A 19,802-nucleotide genomic window follows, 5' to 3' on the forward strand; every position below is an offset into this window, starting at 1 on the left:
GAAAATTTCATACTTTACTGCACAATTATCTACATGTCTTTTTCATTCTCTGCTATACATTGTAGTACTTTAATCTGGGATTACTGCTCCTCATATGAAGTACCTTGAATTTGCCAATATTTACTTCAATTGCCAGTTCTCAGTCGATCTGCCTAATTTTTCGAAATCTTGTTGCAGCAGCATACTGTGAGTTAACTACCCTGCCAGCTTGTGTATCATCTGCAAACTTAGATATTAAGCCTGATATGCTTTCATCAATATCATTAATAAAAATGGTAAACAACAGTGGGCCTAGCACTCAACCTGGATTGTGATTGGAGTGGATTGTGATTAAAGTTTGTGTGACTTGACTACTAAATATAGTTAATGATTATATTCATGTCAAAATGATTAATTTAAACTCCTCTGACATAACCCCAGGGGCTCACATCTGGTGAGTGTGGGCTTGACACACCCAGGGTCCTGAGTTGATATCATCATTCTTCTCTTTCTTGGTGATTCCCCCCCCCCCCCCCTCTCTCTCTCTCTCGGTAATTCAGAATTTTTTTTTTTTTTTTTTTTTTTGGCTGGTGCAGTATAAGTCAGGCTTCCGTGCACCATATGGCTAATAATAATAATATTGGTCATACCAGAGTATAAGCAGGAACATACCACGATAACAGGAGTGCCATATTTTGAATTAGCAGTCATCCATACACATTGGTTGAGATTCAGACCATGACCATTTTAAACAAATACCAATAAAAAGTTATATGTTGTTTGTTAGTTATTTTGTTTATTATTTTAGGTGGTTGAAGATGCTCTCTTTAGATTGGTTGTACACAGAGATCGTGCATTTACTTATAAAACTGAAGAAGTCCAGTTAAATGTAAGAGATGAATATTTTATACAGCAAAATAGAAATGGAGTAGTGGAAAAGCAGCTTGCATGTGTCAGAGTTTACTTTTTAGCATTTATTACAGGTAAGTAAGTTACAGCTTATAAATTTTATACTATATAAGAAATTTTTTAAATATAATACTAATGGTAAGTAATAAATTACTAAATGGTTTTCATTTCACACAAAATACCCTAGGGGCTCACAACTGGTGAGTATGGGCTTGGCACACCCAGGGTCCTGAGCTGGATATTATCATTTTTCTCTTTCTTGGTGATTTCCTTCTACTTCTGACTCTCTCTCTCTCTCTCTCTCTTTCAGGGTAATTCAGAAAATTTTTTTGACTGGTTCAGCATATGCCTCAGGCTTCCTTGCACTATACGGCTAATAATAATAATATAGCACGTATTAGAATTCTAAATGAGGGCTGTGCCACTTTTGACCACAACGGAACCAAAATGTACCTTAGGCTTTCACCCATAGGTTACAATATTAAAATTACATATCTGTATGTCTATAATGTCTATACCTATGCTAATTTTAATGAAATATAATTTTTCCCTTGTAGTAACAATATATACAAAGTATAAAATATAATATAAAATATATTATACAGTATATTAAAAAGTAAGAGATTACCTCAATCTTTTTTGTGGAATGCTTCCAGTCAATTCTCTCTCATGTGTGACGAATGAGCCCTGTAGCACTGAATTTTTTACTAATTATACAGTATATACAATAGATCCCATGTATATACATGGGATCTATCCAGTTATATTAAAGGAGGCAGCAAAGGAAGTAAGCAAACCCTTAGCCATAATTATGAGAGCTTCCTTGGACTCAGGGGAGGTACCCATGGACTGGAGATGTGCAAATGTGACCCCAATTCGCAAAGGAGGATCAAAGGCTGACACAAGTAATTATAGACCTGTGAGCTTAACTTCTGTTCCAGGAAAATTAATGGAGGCACTGGTTAAAGTAGCACTGCAGGATCATTTAGACAAGACTTCAGTTATAGCTCAGACACAGCATGGTTTTGTTAAGGGGAAGTCTTGCCTGACCAACTTGATTGGATACTATGATGCAGTAATAAAAGAACTGGATGCAGGGAATAACTTTGATATTATATACTTGGATCTTAGAAAGGCTTTTGATACTGTTGCACATGGAAGACTGCTACACAAATTGGAGCAGTGTGACATTGGAGGCAAATTGCTGCTATGGATAAAGGGGTGGTTGAGGGGGAGAAGACAGAGAGTGGTAATCAATGGACACTGCTCATCGTGGACTGATGTTATTAGTGGAGTCCCTCAGGGCTCAGTGTTGGGTCCATTATTGTTTTCTGTATTTATAAATGATATTGATGATGGTATATCAAGCTTAATGTCCAAGTTTGCAGACGATACAAAGGTTGGCAGGGTTGTCAAGGACACTACTGACACTATGCTGCTGCAACAGGATCTGGAAAGGTTGAGCAGATGGGCTGAGAGGTGGCAAATGAAGTTTAACATTGACAAATGTAAAGTACTACACATGGGAAACAGCAACCTCAGAGCAACATATCAATTCTGTGGTACTACACTGACAGTGGTAGAGAATGAAAGGGACTTGGGGGTGGTTGTGCAGGCAGATATGAAGTTCTCTGAGCTGAGCAGTGCAGACTGGCTGCAAGAGTAGCTCATGGAGTATTGTCAATGATATACAGGAATTTTTCCAGCAGGGATAAGGAGGTGATTATTCTGTATAAGACAATGGTCAGGCCACACCTAGAATACTGTATACAGGTCTGGAGGCCTCATTTCAAGAAGGATGTAGAGCTGCTGGAACGAGTACAGAGAAGGGCAACAAGATTAGTGAATGGAACAAAGGGGTGCTCTTACGAAGAAAGGCTTAAGTTTTGCAAATTACAGTGTCTGGAGACTAGGCACCAGCGAGGTGATCTGATAGAGGTGTATAAAGCCTTGAATGGTCATGCTCAATGCTGATGGGATTCTTCCTCTAGCTCAGAAAAATCACCTGAGAGGGCATAAATTCAAATTGAGGAAAGACAGATGTTGGATAGACGTGCGGAAATTTGCCTTTAGCCAGCGGGTGGTTGGTTGGTGGAACAGACTTCCATCCGTTGTGGTGGAGGTTGATAGCCTAAATAAGTTTAAGGCTCAGCTGGACAGGTATTTTGAACGAACAGAGGGGTGAAGTGGAAGTGGGTTTTTTTTTTTTTTTTTGGCTGATGCTGCATAAGCTTGCTTTCTTGCATCAAATGCCTCTACTAATACTAATACAAAGTGTACTAGGAAAGTTTTGCAATACAGCTTTGTTTATTTAATTTTTTCAAAGTAATTTCCTCTACATTCAATACACCTCTCCATCCTCCGAAACCAATCTTTAAACCAGTTCTGCCAAGTTTCACTAGGGAGTAAAGCACACTTGTTGTCCCAAGCCCGTAGAAGGTCCTCATCACTGGAAAACCGCCTCCCTTTTAGCTTCATTTTCACATGCGGGAACAGTGCAAAGTCGCAGGGAGCAAGGTCTGGACTGTAGGGAGGGTGCTCGAGAAGTTTCAGTCCTGTCGTGGTCAAATATTCGGTGCAGGCTTTGGCGCGGTGAGCTGCAGCATTATCGTGATGGAGGTACCAGGTGTCCATTCTTGACTTTGGCCGCAGGTTCTTCATAGATCCAATGACTTTAGGCAGGCATTGTTCAGTATACCACTTAGCTGTGACTGTCTTCTGCGTGTCCAAAACGACACGTTCCACAATTCCACTCGATTTGAAAAATACAGCTATCATTTTCTTCTTTACAGATCGGGATTTTCTGACAATTATGGGTGTGTCGTCATCATCAAAGACCCAAACTTTGTTTTGAGCCTTGGTCGGCAGATCGTAATAGTACAGCCAAGTCTCGTCACCTGTCACGATGTTGTTCACATACCGAGATTGTCCCTTATCAAACTTTTTTAACATCTCCCGGCACCAAGTCACACGTCGTGTCATCTGCTCTTCAGTCAGTTGATGCGGCACCCAGAGAGAACAAAGTTTCTTCACGTGCAAATGATCTTGCAGAATCGAACGAATTGCTGGTGCATTTAGGCCCAAAGTATCCTCTATCTGTTGGTAGGTCACTCGCCTGTTTTCGTCAAGCATTTTCCTCACAGCAGTAACGTTTTCCTCCGTAACTAACGTTCGTGGCCTTCCCGGCCTCTCAGAATCCTCCAGAGTGAAATTTCCCCTTTGGAATTCTCTATACCACCTGAATATCGTTGTACGATGTGGACAATCATCATCTAGTGCAAGAGTCATTTCTTCTAAGCACTGGTCTATGGTTAAACTACGCACGAAATTATACCGCAAAACTGTCCTTATCTCACTTCGTGACCACGATGCCATCGCAAGCACTTTACACTCTCACTACTAATGAATAACTGAGCCCATCATTCCTGTGATTCATTGTTGCGTCATATTGCAAAACTTTCCTAGTACCCTTTGTACTAATACTAATACTAATAAAAAATAAAATAAATGAAAACATAAAAATAAAACAGAAATATCAATACAGTGAAACTTCCCTTTAACGGACAGCTATGGGGAATGAAAATCTGTCCGTTAGAGAGAAGTGTCCACTAACAAGAAGTCTGAGGGAGAAAAAAAAAAAAAAAAAAGAAAGAAAAATCGTTAAACGTTTAATGTAAAATTAAATTAAAATATATACAGATTTTGAACAATATTTTTGTAAATAATATACAATTACATACACAAGAGATAAAGAAAAATCATTAAACGTTTAATGTAAAATTAAATTAAATTATATACAGATTTTGCACAACATTTTTGTAAATAATATACATACAATTGTGCTATGCATATTATGACTTTATCTTAAGAAAAATACATACAGTAATCACTTATTTTCTTCTCCACCTTCTTCCGGCTGATAATTTTGTTTTCAACATTTGTTTGGAGTGAAGAAACCATCGAAAGTCCTTCAGTATCTTCTTCAGCGGCGAAAAACATTTTTAAAATTGATTTGTATGAGCGCTTCTTCTATTTTCATCGGTGGTTTGTCGTTAATATGTTTTTCGACAGAATGACCTCCTTCCATTTCTTCATCCTCATGAGGAACTTCTTGAAAAATATCAATGATAATGTCGTTGATATCTAGAGCACCATCTTCTGTAGTTAGGTTCGAGTCTATATCTTTGTAGCCAGGGTCACTTGTAACTGAAGTATCGTACATTATCAATAGATGTTGAAGTTCTTGTTCTTCTTGGTGCTCCACATTGGTGTTCACAATTTCAATTTTTGCGTTTGAGAAGCCAGACTTTACAAAACAGTTCACGACAGTTTGTTTTCTAATTGCGTTTACTGAAGAGGAAATCCATTGAATCGCACTAGGATGCTGAGTTTCTTTGCAAGGTCACTCGCACATGTTACATCGTTCATGTTTGCAATGAGATGTCTTAAAACACGTTTTCTGTAGTGAAGTTTAAATTTTTTTATTATCCCTTGATCCAAGGGCTGACACTCTGCAGATGTGTTTGGTGGCAGAAAAACGATTTGAATGTTAGACAATTCAATGTGCGGGTGAGATGCAGCATTATCTATGCAAAGAATAATTTTTCTGTTTTGACGAATCGTGTTTTTTGTTTAAAGTGACTTATCCATTCGCTCATGATATCTCGTGTCATCCACGCTTTTTTATTAGACTTCCAGTCAACATTCAAAAGATTCAACTTTATGCCCTTGAAACAACGAGGAGTTTGTGGTTTTCCTATAACAAGAGGTTGTTCAAAGTCTCCCAGCATATTTGTACACAATAGTACAGTCAAGCGTTCCTTAGAAATGTTTCTGCCCTGGCACTGTTCGTTTTTTAGACTCATTGTTTTTTCAGGAAGAGCTTTAAAAAACAACCCTGTTTCGTCACAGTTGTAAATATCCTTAGCTTCAAAATCACGACATAAATCTTCCAATTTGACGGTCCACTCTGTTACAACCCCAGTATCAACAGATCCACCTTCATCACTTTTTTATGCCGAGTTTTGAACTTGTCTAGCCATCCCGCAGAAGCTTTGAACTCATTTACTCCCATAGATTTCGCAACCTCCAAAGCCTTTTCCCTAATAATAGGCCCATTAATGGGAATTTTTTTAGCACGTTCGCGACAAAACTACTCATACGGAGCATTGTCAATTTTAAGTCCAACAGTTTTCGGGAATGATTTTTGAACCTGATCATTTCTGCGTTGCCAAAATTGTTTGAGCAGTTCATTTATTTTCTTTAGGATGTTGCTTACCTGCGTCTCCCCGATTTTGAATTTTGCAGTGAGATTGCGAATGCTATTTTTTTGCCGATCATACGCATTAATGAGTTCTACTTTATCTTTTAAAGTTAGATGTTTACGAGAAGACATTGTGCACTTCACACAACACTGAACAAAACTGAAAACTGAAACTGAAAAGGTGAAAGGCCGACCATATTCCCCCCCTCCCTGCACACACCGAATTCATCAGAAGTTTTACACGTGCCTTAAAATTCTTGAAAAAGGGTTTAGAACCGCTACGTAAACCTTGATAAAATTCAGAGAATCGGAAATAGAAAATAAACACACGATTGAGGCAATACGTGGAAGAAACGTTCCTAGAAAAAGGGCCATGAGCTCGCCCGCTGTCCGTTATGGGGAGATCAAATTAAGTGCTAATCTAAACGAAACAGTGCAGATTGCCTGTCCGCGTCCGTTACAGAGAATGTCCGCTAGACAGAAGCTGCAAACACGTTAAAACCAATGGAGGTGAGTTGGGGAATTTGAAAATGTCCGTTGTAGAGAGATGTCCGTTAACGAGAGGTGTCCGTTAGGAGAAGTTTCACCGTATATATAGAGTAATGGTTCGTTGGTCTACAGGTATGATTTTCTTGCTTTTGGTGCAAGAGGTCACAGTTCAAATCCCAGATGAGCCCACTTACTTCTTATGCTTGCACTGCTTCTATTGGAACATGCAGCATCCTGGAATGCAGGATACCAGTGATTTCAAGACTTGCTGTGAGTCATCATGGAACAAGTTAATACATGTAATTGTTATGGTAAATAAGAGTAAGAACAGGTGTATGTATACTTGCATGTACACCAATGCTAGGAGCATAGTAGATAAATACGGTTTCAATAAATAAGGTTTATTGAAGTTTCTGCTGACGAGGCTGCAGACTATACGTTTTTTCAGGAGCTGCTAAGTGGAACGTTATTTATTGATTCGAAATTATTGATTTTCTCTAACTTTTGATTTAAAATTAGTAGTAGGTACTATTTGTGTGTAATTTCCTGATTAAATTTGGTATATTTTTTTCTTTACTTGGCCCTTGTAATTGCTTAAAAAAACCACAGTCGACTTCTGCCGGCATTGTGTTGTATTGATAAGAACGTTCGAATTTTGTTGCCACTGTATTGATATAGCAGATACTGAAGGTTTATACATAGCTTTGTAGCATTGTGATCAGTATCAGAAGAGGCTTATAAACTATAACTTATAGCACTACATACGTGTTTTAATAACTTAACTTTTTCACGTAATCCTTAATGTACAAAATTAATATTCATAGAGCTTTTAGTATCGGTGATTTGGTGTAGATATAGTAACGCAAATAGGTTGCTTGAGAGTTCGTACCACATAGGTTGGAAATAGATAGTTAAATTTATTATCTATTATAACTACTTAAAATTTACAAATGTAACATTATAGCATAATACATCTAACTTAAACATGATAGGAGATACAGAATTCATATAACATAAATTTGGTAGGAGATATGAAATACTTATACTGTAAGCTCGATATTGAAATATATATTCAGTAATGTAAACTTTATAGCATAACTGGTGCATAGTGTTATTACTGCATTAAGATATAAGTTTCATCATCTGTCATCGTTCCGCTATTGCATGGGTTGATGTATGAAGCCTCACCACCATGCCCTGTCCGTGTACTTCTCTCCGTCATTGATTTCACTCCAGTTTCCTCCTCTCTTAATGACATCGGTCTTTATCATGTCTTGCCATCTCATTCTTGGTCTCCCCCTTGGTCTTTTGTCCCTTAATTGTAAATCAAACATTCTTCTTGGCAAATGCCTCTCGTTCATCCTCTTTACATGTCCGAACCATTTCAAAGGGGACTTTTCAATCCTGTTCTGGAGTTTTTCAACCTGAATTATCTCCCTAATCACATCATTCCTGATTTTGTCATGTCTTGTCTTTCTGGCTATGCTCCTCACAAATCTCATGTCTGCCCCCTGAATTCTGCTTTCATCCTTTTTCCTCATAGTCCAAGCTTCAGATGCAAACATCAGAATTGATAGGTAATAGGCCTGATATATAGCCTTCTTACACTTCAGTGGTCTGTTCCAGATCAGATCTCTTGTCTGCCTATAGAAATTCCTGCTCGCTTGTATCCTTCTTATTTCTTCGACTATCACCCCAGTCTTTATAATGGTGCTTATAATAGTTGTAATAATAGTTGTTAACCATTTTTAGCTCTTTCCCTTCCATTGTAATGTATCCATCAAGTTCGCCACTCCTCTTTAGAACCATTACTTCACTCTTCTGACTGAAAACCGTACAAATTCATTGGCCGTACTGGCCCATATATCAACTTGCCGTTGCACTTGTTCCCTGCTCTCTCCCCATATGCAGAGGTTATCTTCAAAGAGCATGACTTTCATCTGCTCCTTTCCAAGTTGTTCCACCACTCTACATTGCACATCATTCATGACAGCTATGAATAATAGTAGTGGTGGTGACAGGACTCCTCCTTGCCTCAAATCTGATATTATTTTGAAGCTCTCCGTCAGCCCCATCACTGTTCTTACTTTACTCACTGTATTGGGGCACATATTCTCAATTCTCTCCACAAGATGTTCCTCTATCTCCAAGTTTCTCAAAACCTCCCACACTTTCCCTCTCTTTACGGCATCAAACGTTTCTTTATATCCAAAAATGCCATCCCTAATTCTTTATTGTGTTCATAACACTTTTCCATCAGTTGTCTGGTACAAAAAATTAGATCCACCGTCGATCTGCCAGGCCTAAAGCCATACTGTTCCTTGGCCATCCTATTTTCAGTCGTTCCTCTTATCTTCCACTCTAACACTCTCTCATACAGCTTACTCACATGTGATGTCAGTGTGATGCCTTTATAACTGGAAAACTTTTTCCTGTTCCTCTTCTTGAACAACGGGATGATCAAACCTTCTTTCCAGTCTTTCAGCATCTGGTTCTCATCCCAGATCTTATGGAACAGTCTGTATATCCACACTATCCCTGCCTTGCCTGTAGCCTTCAGCATCTCTCCTTTTATCTCATCCATACCAGCAGACTTACCTGTCTTAATATATTTCCATGCTTGCACTACATCATTCTACATCAAGTCTATCTGCTTTCTCTCCGTATCTTCTCTTCCATCCCCTCTTCTATGATCAACCTGCCTTTGTCCCTTTTGCTGACTGTCCTGCATGTTCAACAGATTTTCAAAATACTTCTTCCATGTTTCTCTTATCTCTTCATCCTTGGCTATTAGGTTCTCATTCTTATCCATCAAGTATGTGCTCTGTTCACCAAATCTTCTTCTATTCCTTACCATACCATACAGCGTCTTTTTATTATTGTCGATATCTTGTCAGAGTTTCACTCCATTCTTCTAACCACAGTCTTCACTCCATTCTTCTAACCACAGTCTTCTCTCCTCATTAACTATCCTCTTAGCCTCTCTCTTCATGATTTCATATCTCTCTTTATTCTCATAATTTCTGTTCTGAAAGTAGGTCCTGAATGCATTATTTTTAATTTTCACAGCCTCTCTCGTCCTATCATTCCACCATGGATTTCTTTCCATCTCCTTCTATTACTTGTTCTTGCACAAACCTGCTCTGTCAGTCCTACTATAATTTTATATAAGATATAAGTTTAGTGAAGTATTTTTAATTATATTGAATTTTAACCAAAATCATGCCTCAGACAAGGGCAGCAAAGTAAAAGGCTCAAGGTAGTGGGAATGCCATGGCTGGGAGGAGAACTGAGGGGGGGAAAGGGTGACTGTTCTCTGAATCACAGACTTATGAAATGTACTGCTTGTTTGATGTTTGTGGAGCAGTCAGGAATGGGACATGTTATTGCCAAGGGGGGATGTCTTTGTGTGTGCTCATTGTAAAGAGTGTGAAGATGTCGGGCACCAACTCAGCATTGTTATGGACCTTTATAAGAGCTTGAAGAATAGGGTGTAAGCCCACAAAGGATTTAAATTGGGAGGCCCATCAAGCTCTCAGCTGTGCACATCAGCACCAGTGCTTGCACTTGTTTCACCAGGCAACACGGCAGCAATCACCAAGGCAGAATGCATCGGTCCTACAGGAGCTAGTTGTTGTTGGTGACTCTGTTGTCAGGGAAATGGGAAATGTATTGTGCAAAAAAGATAGGTGGAATAGAACCAGGGTATGTCTGCCAGGGGCAAAAGTTGATGACTTTGTAGAGAAGATAATATCTTTTAAGGACATAAAAGGTAATACTGTTGTATACGTTGGCATTAATGACATTAAGAGGAGAAGATCTGACTTATTTAACAATTACAGATCAATGTTGAAAAAAGTAACAAGTTAGGGTTAACTTTGAAAGTGTAATTCTGCCCAGACACCATAGGAGGGAGTATATGATGAGAGCCTTGTCAATAAATTCAGACCTAGACAGATTGTGCAAGGCACATAGGGTAGAATTTTTTCTCAGCGTGGTTTGTGCTTGTTAACAGGAGAGACTGCTTCTGCAGGGATCCGATACACTTAAATAGAAAGGGTGTAAGAATATTTGCTGATGCTATTGAGGCAATATTAGATGGGTTGGAAGACTGCTAGCTTGGGAGGATACACAGACTAATAGATTAACAATAGCTGCAAGCAGAGATGAAAGTGATTCTTGCACTGCTTCTATTGGAATGAGCAGCACTCTGGAAAGCAAGATGCTGGGAATTTCAAGAATTGATGGGAGTCATCATGGCTGTGTTAGGATAACTAAGATTAAGAACAGAGGCACATGTACTTGCATGTAACCAATGCTAGGAGTGTAGTAAATAAATTCAATGAATTTGAAGTGACGGTCAAAACCTCAAAGGCATATATTGTTGAGATATCAGAGACATGGTGTCACACAGATATATGGAATGCGGAATTTGAATTTGGGGAGTATAATGTGTGCAGAAAGGACAGACAGAATGGGAAGGGAGGAGGGGTTATGCTGTTAGTTAGGAAACATAAAATCTAAGGCAGTGCATCCAGTTGACATGGGTGGCCAGTGCAATGTTGAGTCAGTTTGTTGTGACAACTCCAGAAGGAAGGGAATGAATCAAATTGATCCACTTGATATCGATGGTTCAACTGTCGATGATCCTGTTCAGATAGCTGACAAACTGAATGAGTATTTTGCAGTGGAGACCAGAAGTTTATCAAACTCTAACAGGGAGCTAAATGATTTTGTGATAACTGAAAGCAAAGTGGAGGAGAAATTGTTGAAGTTAAACTTAAGAAAGGCACTTGGGGTGGACATGATCTTTCCATTTATATTAAGGAAGGCATCAGAGGAATTAAGCAAACCCATAGCCATAATTATGAGAGCATCAAGGTAAGTCCCCACAGTCTAGAGAGGTGCAAATATATCTACAATGCACAAAATGGGATCAACGGGTGACACGAGTAATTACAGATCTGTTACTTTAACTTCTATTCCAGGGAAAATAATGGAGTCATTGGTTAAAGAAGCAATGCAGGATCATCTAGACAAGACCGTAGTTATAATTCAGACACAGCTTGGGTTTGTTAAGTGGAAATCTTTTCTGAACAATTTGATTGGATACTACAACGTGGTCACAAAGAAACTGGTTGCAAAAAATAATTTCGATATATGCCTGGATTTCAGGAAAGCTTTTTATACTGTATAAATTGGAGCAGTATGGCATTAAACACCAGTTGCTGCTATGGATAAAGGGATGGTCAAGTGGAAGAAGAAGACAGAGAGTGATAATCAATAGACACTGCCCTTCGTCGACTAATGCTATTAGTGGAGCTGCCCAGGTTTCAGTGTTGTGCCCATTGTTGTTTTATATACTTATCAATGATATTGATGAAGGTATATCAGGCTTAATGGGTAAGTTTGCCAATGATACAAAGGTTGACAGGGTGGTTAATATCAGTAATGAAGGTATGCTGCTGCAACAAGATCTAGAAAAATTGGGCAGATGGGCTGAGAAAGGGCAATTGAAGTTTAACGTTTACAAATCCAAGGTACTATACACCGATGAGCCAAAACATTATGACCAGCAAGTCATTATGCAAATCAAAGCAACTACAGGTGAACTACTGTGCATGTTTGGGTCAGGACACGGTATAAAAAACCCCTGATACTGAGCTCCATTAACCAGTGTTACTCTCGTTCTTCAGATGGGAAAGACAGCGGACTTAAGTGAGTTTGACAAAGGCAAAATTGTAATGGCCAGACGACTGGGTCAGAGCATATCTGAAATGGCATGGCTGGTTGGGTGCTCATGGTCAGCCACGGTTAGTACCTAACGAAAGTGGTCTGAGGAGAGAAAACCCACAAACCACCGGCGAGGTGTTGGATGACCATGGCTCATCGATGCTCAAGGTAAGTAAAGGCTCTCCCAGATGGTACGTGGCAACAGAAGAGCGACTGTGGTGCAACTTGCTGGAATGCTGGTGACAGGAGTAATGTGTCATGATACACAGTACATCAAACCCTACCAAAAATGGGGCTGCATAGCCACAGGCCGCTCCAAGTGCCTATGCTAACCACGGTTCACCGGTGACGGTGCCTACAATGGGCACGTGAGCATTGAAACTGAGCCTTGAGTGATTGGAAGAAGGTTGTCTGGTCCGATGAATCACGTTTCCTGTTGCACAATATGGACAGCCAGGTACGCGTGTGTCACTTATCTGGGGAAGTGATGGCTCCTGGATGCTCCGTGGGACGAAACCAAATCAGTGGCAGCGGCGTCATGCTTTGGGTGATGTTCTGCTGGGATACCCTGGGTCGTTATCCATGTGCCGGGCACTCTGATGTCTATCACCTACCCAAACATCATTGCTGACCAGGTACACCCTTTCATGGAAATGGTCTTCCCCTCTGGTAGTGCCATCTTTCAGCAAAATAATGCGTCATGCTACACCACCCAGATTGTTTGAGACTGGTTTGCAGAACATGAGTATGACTTCCAGGTATTGCCCTGGCCTCCAGATTCCCTAGACATCAATCCCATCAAGCATCTGTGGTTCATGTTGGAACAGCAACTCCAATCTGCCGCGTCTTAACCATGGACCTTACAGGAGTTAAAGGATCTGCTGGTTACGTGTTGGTACCAGATACCACAAGACACATTTAAAAATCTTGTAGCATCCATGCCTCGCCAGGTATGAGCTGTTTTGGCTGCACATGGAGGACCAACATCACATTAGATAAGTGGTCATAATGTTTTGGCTCATCTGTGTATATGGGTAGCAGTAATCACAGAGTAATATATCAACTCTGTGGTACTGCACACATGGTAGTGGTAAATGAAAAGGACCTAGGTGTAATTGTGAAGTCAGATATGAAGTTCTCTGAACAGTGCAGACACGCTGCCAGGACAGCTCGTGGTGTGTTTTCAATGATATACAGGAATTTTTCCAGCAGGGATAAGGAGGCAGTTATCCCATTGTATTAGGCATTGGTCGGGCCACATCTTGAGTACTGCATACAGGTCTGGAGGCCTCCTTTTTAGGAAGGATGTAGAGCTTCTGGAATGGGTACACAGAAGGGCAACAAGATTGAGGGAACAAAAGTTGCTCTTACGATGAAAGGCTTCAGTTCTGCAAATTGCAATATTTGGAGACAAGGCACCTGTGAGGTGATCTGATTTTTGCTATTTAAGGCTTTGAATGGCTTGAGCAAACTCGATCCTGATAGGATTCTTCCTCTTTCTTAGGCTATGCACAAATTATAGGCTATGCAGGGGTGGCATAAATTCAAATTGAGTTAGGATGGTTACAGAATAGATATGTGGAAGTTTTCCTTCAGCTGGTTGTTTGTTGGAACAGGCTGTCATCCATTGTTGTGGAAGTGGATTGTTTGAATAAATTCCATGAAGAACTAGCAAACTATTGGAGGGGATGGATAGGTGAAATAAGAGTTTTTTTTTTTTTTTATGGTTGATGCTGTAAAAGCTTGCTTTCATCATTTGCCACCATTAACACTAACACTAATAATACTAATAATTACAAAAATTACATGAAAAATACATGAACAAAACAGAAACAACATATACTATTTTTGCACTCTTGTCATTTTGTATAAGTATTTCATAGTATAATTTCTGAAAATAATACTACACTACATTATATATTTCTGTCTTTACTGCTTGGGGACTACATTGTCCTTCCTGTGATAGTGACTGTGTTTGGGCTTAAGCTCTTCAGAAACTACTATGGGCAATTTGTTCTCCAAGAAGTAAAACCAGAAATATATAATGCAGTGTAGTGTTAATTTTAATGCAAGTATTGAAATAGTTGCATTGAAGTAACACCCTGGCTTCCTTACTTGATTCCATATTCTCTTTCTAACTTCACAGAATGGTGTATTACAGCTGTTGATCTCAACCCACAGTCTTATCTCTCTCATTTTCCCATGCCGTATGAATGTCAGTATCTGGCAATATAATATTTTACTGAGGTTAGCAAAACACCTAAAGGCTCTCTGTAGAATGTGTAGGGTTATAAACATTGAATACATATCTATCTGAAAATTTTAGCGAAAATGAGAGAGAGCAAAGTCGATATGTACTATTATTATTTTTGTTTTATATTTTCAGACTTGGGTGTGTTTTAATCTTGGAATGGTACTCAAGATAGAAATATAAATCACTTGGCACTTATTTGCTACACATCTTTTCACTATATATATCATTGTTAAAATATAAAGATTTTAAAATTAAGAGTATTTCTCTATAATTTTACAATTTCTCTGTAACAATGACTGCAAATGTGAAGAATTGTAGATTTCCTAAAATCATTTATATTTTGCAGGAATGCCACTTGTAGAAGTAGGTCTGAATGATATTATACGTCAGGGGAAAGAAGTTGTAGGTCGTTATGATATTATTCCTGTGGTAACAGAGGAATGGATTCGAATGGAGGAATGCGAATTTCATGCGTCTGTGTCTGAAGATGAGTTTCGGAAACATCGCATTATAAAGTAAGTATGATCATATTACAAGGTATAGAAATACATTCAGAAATTGAAAGAAAACATTCTGTTTATAATAAACTAATCTAACATTTCTGTCATTTAAATCTCTGTTGTTTTAGTATGGATCTATTGTATTATCTTCATTTAACTGAAACTAAAATTTTATTTAATTGAAATTAATTTAAACTTCATTTAACTGAAACTAAAATTTAAACTTTGATCTAATCAAAAATAGTTGGAAATGACATGTATTTTGATGAGATCTGCAGCATCACCAACTAATAAAGTTATCAAGAGCAAATTCTAATTAGGATGCATTCGGGGATGTAATCGTAGAAACTGCTAGCCTTTTTATACCATTTATGAGATATTATTCAAGGCTTAGACCTAAATGGATGTTAGATATATTGTTGAGAGTTGTGGCAGAGAAGAATGCATGGGATGCATATAAGTTGTCAGGTGATATTGATTGCCTACAGTAGATATAAACTAGTCTGCAATCAAGTCACATAGGAAGTTAGGCAAGCTAAGGTAGATTAAGAGAATTCTCTGGCAAAGAATGCAAAGATAAATAGCATAGACTTCTTTACTTATGCAAACACTAGAAGGGAGGGGGATGAAACACATTGATCCTCTAGATATGAATGTTTTAACTGTTGATGAATCCACTCAGGTTTCTGACAAACTGAATAGGTATTTTGAAATGAAAGTATATTTTTGCATTAATTCACATTTTTCTTGCTAATTAATGCAAAAATATACTTTCATTTATGCTGATTTTTGTAAGGGGGTGAGGGAATGAATGCTGTAAAATCATAACTGGACCTGAAATTTTCCCAAGAGCCAAAAGAATATAAGTACTATAGAAAATGGGATTCTAGGAAAAATGTACACTTTTACAAATGCAAAATATCACCACTCCCTATAAATACCCCCTATTCCATTAAAATCATTCATTTTCCTAAAATAATCTTAAAAAAAAAAATAAAAAAATAATTAAACTATTTATATTTTTTAAGAAAATATGTAGGTTTAAGCAAAAAAAAAAAAAAAAGTAAAAAGTCTCCCTTTTTAATAAATTTATTTCTTTTTCATATATTCTGCTTCGAAATCAATTATGTGAGCTTTATTTTTTCCCACTTTTTCTATAACTTTATAAATTTGTTTCATTTTTTTATTTTATTGTAATCTTCAATATTTTTATGTGTTATTTAGCATTAGTAGAGGCATATGATGCAAGAAAGCAAACTTATATACCATCAGCCAAAAAAAAAAAAAAAATAAATAACTCCCATTTCGTCTATCCATTTGCTCCAAAAAGTTTGTCCAGTTCTTCCTTGAATTTATTTAAGCTATCAACTTTGATAACAACAGATTAAAGTTTATTCCAGAAATCATCCACTTGCTGCCTAAAGGCAGATTTCCGTACATCTATTCTGCAACCATCTTTCCTTAATTTGAATTTATGACATTTAATTCAATTTGAATTTAATTCAATTTGAATTTAATTTAATTTGAATTTAATTTAATTTGAATTTATTTGAATTTATAAATTAATTCATAATTTGAGCAAGAGGAAGAATCCTACCAGTATTGAGCTTTCTCAAACTATTCAAAGCTTTAAACACCTCAGTCAGATCACATTGCAGGTGCCTAGTTTCCAGATGCTGCAATTTTCTGAACTGAAGCCTTTCTTGGTAAGAGCACTCCTTTGTTCCCCTCACCAATCTCATTGCCCTTCTTGTACTCATTCTAGCAGCTCTACATCCTAAAATGAGCTCTCCAAACCTGTATGCAGTACTGAAGGTGTGGACTGACCATTGCCTTATACAGAATATCCCATTACATTCTACCTAGGCTAGGCGCATTATAGCCTAAGCTGCTCTTGCACCAATAACTCTTAAACAACAACCCATTACATTATTTTTAGCCAATGTAGAGAGAGAGAGAGAGAGAGAGAGAGAGAGAGAGAGAGAGAGAGAGAGAGAGAGAGAAATTAAGAGACATTGCTAATTGACGAGACAGAAACTCACTTGCCATAATACATTTCAGATTCCAAAGAACAGCATGAGTATTTATTTTAGGAACTTTAAAAATAAGAGAGGCATACAGTATTTGTATCTGGAGTTGAAAGAGGCTCTTCTGTCACTATTTGCTGTAAATCAAGGACTCGTTTGCACTTTAATTGTTAGGGTCTCCCAGACAAAAAAAAAAAAAAGATAGTTTCAACACGGATTTACACTGAGTTGGCTTTGCATTAGCAACACCTACCCAATACCTCTTGATATCACCTTTTGCTCGTAATACAGTCCATTCATACCTTGACATAGACTCCATAAGGTGTTGCTGGGTGTCCTGTGTTAGTGCTACCCATGCTTTGCACAGTGTGTCCAGTAATGATCGCACATTGTTAGGTGGATGGCCATAGCATTGAATGTCCTTTTCCAGTAGATTTCAAATGTGCTCCATTGGGGATATTGGGTGGCTATGGGAGGATGGCGAATTCATTGTTATGTTCATGAAACTGGTTAGCAACCTTCTGGCCCTGTGGCATGGCATGCCTTGTTGATAGATGGCAGAGTACACTGTTATCATGACGGGATCTATTTCGTTGTTGGTAGGTATTTCCATTGAGCCACGATTAATGGTGATCAGAGGGCCCAGAGCATGCCACAAAAACAGTTCCCAAACCATAAAACCACCATCTCCAACCTGCCAAACATGAATGGCATATCCAGGTGCTATGGCCTCGTGTTGCTTTCTCCAAATGTGGATATGGCCGTAAGCATGATAGAATTGGTAATGGGATTTGTTGAACTAGGTGGCAGATTTCCATGTCAGTAATCTGGTGTTGGTGCTTACATGCCCAGGCAAGGTGTAGTTTCTTGCATCTTGCACTGAGCTTGGGTACCCATGACAGCTGTCGATTGCCTTATCCCATACAAGGTAATGCCTGGCACATAGTCCATGTGGATATTGGTCTTGTTATTCCTAAATTGTACTAGGTGGCTAGCTTACCCACTGTGCTACATTGCTGATATGTTATGTGATACAAACCATGGGTGTTGGCCACATGTGGCTGTCCCACATGACCACTGCTGAACAAATCATGATAGACTTGTTACACCACAGGAGCACTTAGCCATATTTTGTGTTGTCGGGATACTGGCACCTGCACATCATGCCTCAACATTTCGAGTTTGATGTGGAAAGAGCTTGATGCCAATCCATTCTTCCTCACAGACACCAAAAAACGGATTGCCAAGTTTGTGAACTACAATCTTATTAGCCATTTCCAACTTTGAGTCTTCACCATAATCACAGACCAGTCCATTCCTACACAGTGGAGTGTTGATAATGCAAAGCTGCTCAATGTATAGTAGACTTATGTTGGAAAGCATCAGGACCTTAGACACAAAAAGTGCACTGACAGTTTATTCGATCATATGAACATATCAAGAAAGCCTTCTATTTTTAGAGAAAGGAGATGTATGGACTTTGAGTTGTTTTAGAGAAAGCTGAAGACACCATAAACCTCTTAGCAAAATTCAACAGTTAGGAAACAGTTGTTAGTAACCCCACAGCAGTTAAAAGTAGTTGTTGGGACTGTACAACACCAAATGAAAGGAATGAAAGGTTGAAAACCTAGTTCCAAGCATTGAAAATCTTTCAGCAGCAGATGGGGAATTCATGAATGTGTCAGAATATATTAGCTTCTAATTCCAGTGTGCCAATTTTTCAAAATAGTGTATCCAGTGCAAACATGTTACACTGCAGTAAACAAACTACAAAATGACTTGGCATCTTGTTAGAGACCCGGTATAATCTATTATAATTCGGCCCTGGAAAGATTGTGCAAGGCTCAAGGGGTAGAATTTTTTTCAGCCTGGTCTGTACTTGTTAACAGGAGAGACTGCTTCTACAGGGATGGGATACACTTAAATAGAAAGGGTGCAAGAATGTTTGCTGATGTTATTGAGGCAGTGTTAGGTGGGTCAGAAAACTGCTAGATTGGGGGGATACAAGGATTAATAGATTAACAGTAGCCACTGGCAGAGGTGAAAGTGATTCTTGCACTGCTTCTATTGGAATGAGCTGCAGCCTGGAAAATAAGATGCAGGATATTTCAGAGACTGCTGGGAATCATTGGGGTACAAATAAACACATGGGTTGTGTTAGGGTAGCTAACACAACCCATGTGGTTGTGCAGGCAGATATGAAGTTTTCTGAGCAGTGCAGACGGGCTCCAAGAGTAGCTCATGGTGTATTGTCGATGATATATAGGAATTTTTCTAGCAGGGAGAAGGAGGTGATTATTCCCTTGTATAAGGCAATGGTCAGGCCACACCTAGAGTACTGTATACAGGTCTGGAGGCCTCATTTCAAGAAGGATGTAGAGATGCTGGAATGAGTACAGAGAAGGGCAACAAGATTAGTGAATGGAACAAAGGGGTGCTCTTACGAAGAAAGGCTTAAGTTTTGCAAATTACAGTGTCTGGAGACTAGGCACCAGCAAGGTGATCTGATAGAGGTGTATAAAGCCTTGAATGGTTTGAGCATGTTCAGTGCTGATGGGATTCTTACTCTTGCTCAGAATAATCACCTGAGAGGGCATAAATTCAAATTGAGGAAAGACAGATGTAGGATAGACGTGAGGAAATCTGCG

At 38.7% G+C, this 19,802-nt stretch overlaps 1 protein-coding gene across 1 annotated transcript in view; it reads left to right on the top strand.

Annotated features, from left to right (window-relative positions):
- The window catches only part of LOC150082289 (protein stoned-B-like), a 77,786-nt gene that overhangs the window by 35,982 nt on the left and 22,002 nt on the right, over window positions 1-19,802 (top strand). The window contains exons 4-5 of the mRNA XM_090380474.1: window positions 788-962; window positions 14,974-15,142. Coding sequence (XP_090236600.1) covers window positions 788-962; window positions 14,974-15,142 — 344 coding nt within the window. The remainder of the gene's footprint in view (window positions 1-787; window positions 963-14,973; window positions 15,143-19,802) is intronic.

This window comes from Mastigoproctus giganteus, chromosome 8 (genome assembly GCF_048544385.1).
Source record: "Mastigoproctus giganteus isolate SK-2022 chromosome 8, ASM4854438v1, whole genome shotgun sequence".
Lineage (NCBI taxonomy): Eukaryota > Metazoa > Arthropoda > Arachnida > Uropygi > Thelyphonidae > Mastigoproctus > Mastigoproctus giganteus.